Raw genomic sequence first — 4,195 nt, 5'->3', positions numbered from 1 at the left:
TTTTTACAAATTGTTGAGAAATTTTGCATTTTGTTGATTTCCTTTATTTGCTGGGCTGCTTTATTTAGTAGACTGTAAATTCTTGAACTTGAAATTAGGGACTTGTAAGCCATGGCCTGAGTTTAAAAAATCAGGGCGCTTCTTATTCTTAATGATTTTATGGGATTTGTCTAGTTTTCTAAGTACTAATGTGTAGTTGTTGTTTTCATGCTCTTGGAAGCTTGTTGGAGGACATTTATTTATATTAAAAGTTGGATGGATTTTCCAAGAACAAGTGAAAAGTATGAGGCAGGACTTCAAATGTTTCTAAACTTTGCATTTTCTAGATCAAGTTGTGACGGACTGATTTTGTGTCCTTGCAAAGATTGCGGCATGGGTGTTTGTGTGACTAAAATGGAAGCATATGATCATTTGAAAGTGGTAGGCTTTATCAAGGGTTATAATAATTGGATAGCACATGAAGAACTTTCAAACTACTATGAAGCCACATCTAATTCTGAAAATACATCAATTGGGGTTTCAAATGGGACTAATGACATGCAAGACTTGGTCCATGATGTATTTGGGATACCACATGGAACAAATGAATTGAATAGAGAAGGGGACTTTCCTGTTTCAGAGGCTGAAAAATTTTACAAATTGATTGATGATTCTCAACAGGATTTGTACAGTGGTTGCAAAAATTTCTCGAAGTTGTCTTTCATTATTCGTTTGCTTCACCTAAAATGCCTTGGTAAGATGAGTAACAAGATTTTTAATATGCTTGTTGAGCTGTTGAGAGAAGCATTTCCGGAGGCCATGACTAATTTGCCTTCTTCTTACTATGAGGCTGAGAAATTGATGAATACATTGGGGCTGGGTTATGAAAAGATCGATGCATGTCCTAATGATTGTTCTCTTTATTGGGGTAGTGCTGAAAAAAGAACTTCATGCGAAACATGTAACGAGCTTAGGTGGGTTGCTTCAGAAAATGATCCAACTGGTGAAAAAAGAAAAATCCCTCAAAAAGTATTGTGGCATTTTCCTTTAAAAGCTAGATTACAAAGACTATTTATGTCTTCTAAAATTGCATCTCAAATGAGATGGCATGAGGAAAAACGTACAAAAGATGGTTGTATGAGACATCCAGCTGATTCTCCAGCTTGGCAAACTTTTGACCATCTACATCCAGAATTTGCTAAGGATTGTCGAAATGTTAGATTGGGGTTGGCATCTGACGAGTTTAATCCATTCAACAACATGAGTTCTACACACAGTACTTGGCCTGTGGTTTTAATACCATATAACTTACCTCCGTGGATGTGTATGAAGCAACCGTACTTCATGTTGTCCTTGTTAATACCCGGACCATCCTCTCCTGGGAATAATATTGATGTTTATCTACAGCCTCTAGTTAAAGAATTGACCGAATTGTGGGATTTTGGCATTCAAACTTATGATGCATCCCAAAAAGAAAATTTTCAATTGCATGCAGCTCTGTTGTGGACCATTAGTGATTTCCCTGGATATGCAATGTTATCTGGGTGGAGCACTAAAGGTGAATATGCTTGTCCTGTTTGTCACAAGTTCACTCATGCACGACGGTTGACTCATAGTTTCAAGCATTGCTATATGGGTCATCATAGATTCTTAGATAGTAAGCATAAATTTAGAAAGCAAGCCCAATTGTTTGATGGCACCGAAGAATATGGAAAGCGACCACCTTTGCAAACTGGGGATATGATTGTGAGTGAATTGGGAGACTTGCAAATTAAATTTGGAAAACTTGTGAAAGGTAATCCGAAGCTGCCTTTTAATTGGAAAAAGAGGAGTATTTTCTTTGACTTGCCATATTGGAAAGATAATGTCTTAAGACATAATCTTGACTTCATGCACATTGAGAAGAATGTTTGTGAAAATATTTGGGGGACATTGCTGGATATTGAGGATAAAGCAAAGGACCATTATAATTCCCGCCGTGATTTGAGAGAAATGGGAATAAGAAAAGAGCTGCATCCCATTGAGACAGAACCTGGAAAGGTTTACTTACCTCCATCTTCCTTTGCAATGGATAAAAAACAGAAAACTATGTTTTGCAATGTGCTAAAAAAAGTGAAAGTTCCAGATGGTTATGCAGCTAACATCTCAAGATGCGTTCGAGTAAAGCCACCAAGAATTTCGGGGCTTAAAAGTCATGATAATCATATTCTAATGCAGCAATTGATGCCTATAGCTTTGAGAAAGACTTTGCCAAAATCAGTGCGCTATCCTTTGATTTGATTGAGTAGATACTTCAGGCAGCTTTGTTCTAAAGTTATTTGTCCTCAAGATGTGGTTCGTTTGGAAAGTGAAATTGCCGTTATACTCTGCGATCTTGCAACTGAAGTGAAATTAGGTGGCCTGGTGTATTATCGTTGGATGTATCCTGTAGAGAGGTACTGCTTGTAATTCTAATTATGCCTTAAATGTTTATTACTTTTTTTCTTTCTTTGATTTGTGGAACTAAACAGAGAGTTTGGAATGATGATACTTTAGGTACCTAGGAACATTAAAATCTTATGTTCGAAATAAAAGTAGGCCTGAAGGTTCGATTGCTCAAGGCTACTTGGCAGAAGAATGCATAAACTTTTGCTTGTTGTATCTTGCGGACTATGTTGAGACAAAATTCAATCGTCCAAGCAGAAATGAAGAAGTACATAAGGAAATTGAAGAGGGTTTAGATATATTCTCTAAATCAGGACATCCTTTGGGGAGGGGCAAGGCAACAGTTTTTGATGCTCATATCTTGAGTAAAGCACATCAGTATATTTTATTTAACTGTGATGCTGTCACACCTTACATAGAGTAAGTTCAACTACAACTTGATGCATTAAAATTTTATTGTAGAATTCAATGTATGATTACAATTTTGACTCATGTACTTCTAGGCAGCATCGTAGATTGATAGAAGAATGGCATCCTCAAGTTCCACAGCATCTAAAAGAGCGCTTGCACAGCGAAAATTTTGCTTGTTGGTTTGCTGAACATGTACGTAAAATTCTGAATATTAAGTACAATTTGAATTGTAGGACTTCAAATATAGTTTTATCATCTTTTTTTTTTTTTACAGATTGACAAGTTAGAACTTCCTCAAAATGTTTCGGTGTTGAGAGACTTGAGGTTCCTTGCTAAAGGTCCAGATGTTGTTGGAATCCAACATGACAAGTATGTTGTTAATGGATTTCGGTTTCACACCAATGAAGTTGAGAAGAAAAGAAAAACGCAGAATAGTGGTGTTACAGTCAATGCAACAACATCCAGTTTTGCAAGTATAAGGGATCAAAATCCAGTTTTGAGTGAACTAGTCTACTTCGGCGTCTTGAAAAATGTTGTTGAATTAATTTATGGAGGTCATCGGGTGGTGTTATTCAAATGTGATTGGATATCAAATGGTTCGAGAATGAAACAAGATGCTGATGGGTTTACTGTAGTCAATTTTGCAAATGTGAGGCCTCATGTTGAGCCATTTATACTCGCTTCACAAGCATCACAGGTTTTTTATGTGGAAGATCCAACTGATAAGGATTGGCAAGTTGTTATCTCTACCACTGCAAGAGGTGGATATAACATGGGCACAACCATGGATGTTGAGACATATTTGCAAAGTGATGTTGGCAATCCTGTTGTTGAGAATGAAAATGAGGAAATTAGTTGGGTTCGTGAGGATGGACTTGGGATTGAAGTTGATTTGTCCCAATATAATCTGATTTAGTATCTTTTATAGTTGCTAAGCTTGTTGGCCCAGAATTATTTGTTATATGTTTCAATTGCTAAGGCTCTACTACTGGCTGCAATTACTTGTCTACATTTCGTTGGTCTAAAATTACTTGAAGGTTGTGAGTTTTGGTTCGTTTGATTATTGTATACATCAAACTAAATTTGAAGGGACAAATATGGTTTCAAATTTGCGGAATTGCAGATCATGGTGTTTATTCAAGCACCTGCCCGTACACCATACATGGTCTCAATTGAAATGTTCTGTGCAATCTCTAAATGCCTTTGTGTTATGGGAAATTGCTATCCATCAAATTCACTTTCAAGTTTGATTATGATTCGTTAAATGTTTTAACAAAATTGTTATTATTATTTTTGATAATTACAATAATCATTTCTTTGTTTTGTTTTTTAAACTTTTGAGTGTAAGATATAATGCAATTTTTGCAAATCAATTCAGACC

At 36.1% G+C, this 4,195-nt stretch overlaps 1 protein-coding gene across 1 annotated transcript; it reads left to right on the top strand.

The window, feature by feature from the left end:
- The first annotated feature begins 372 nt into the window (after positions 1 to 372).
- Positions 373 to 3,730, top strand: LOC113758302. Its single transcript, XM_027301223.1, has 5 exons — positions 373 to 2,069; positions 2,268 to 2,414; positions 2,515 to 2,823; positions 2,907 to 3,006; positions 3,089 to 3,730. Exons 1-5 carry the CDS (start codon positions 373 to 375, stop codon positions 3,728 to 3,730), a joined length of 2,895 nt encoding a protein of 964 aa, XP_027157024.1.
- The last annotated feature ends 465 nt before the right edge of the window (positions 3,731 to 4,195 follow it).

This window comes from Coffea eugenioides, unplaced genomic scaffold, assembly GCF_003713205.1.
Source record: "Coffea eugenioides isolate CCC68of unplaced genomic scaffold, Ceug_1.0 ScVebR1_462;HRSCAF=1145, whole genome shotgun sequence".
NCBI classification, from domain to species: Eukaryota; Viridiplantae; Streptophyta; class Magnoliopsida; order Gentianales; family Rubiaceae; genus Coffea; species Coffea eugenioides.
The sequence above is the reverse complement of the archived record's forward strand: the minus strand, read 5'-3'. Positions and strand labels throughout refer to the sequence as shown.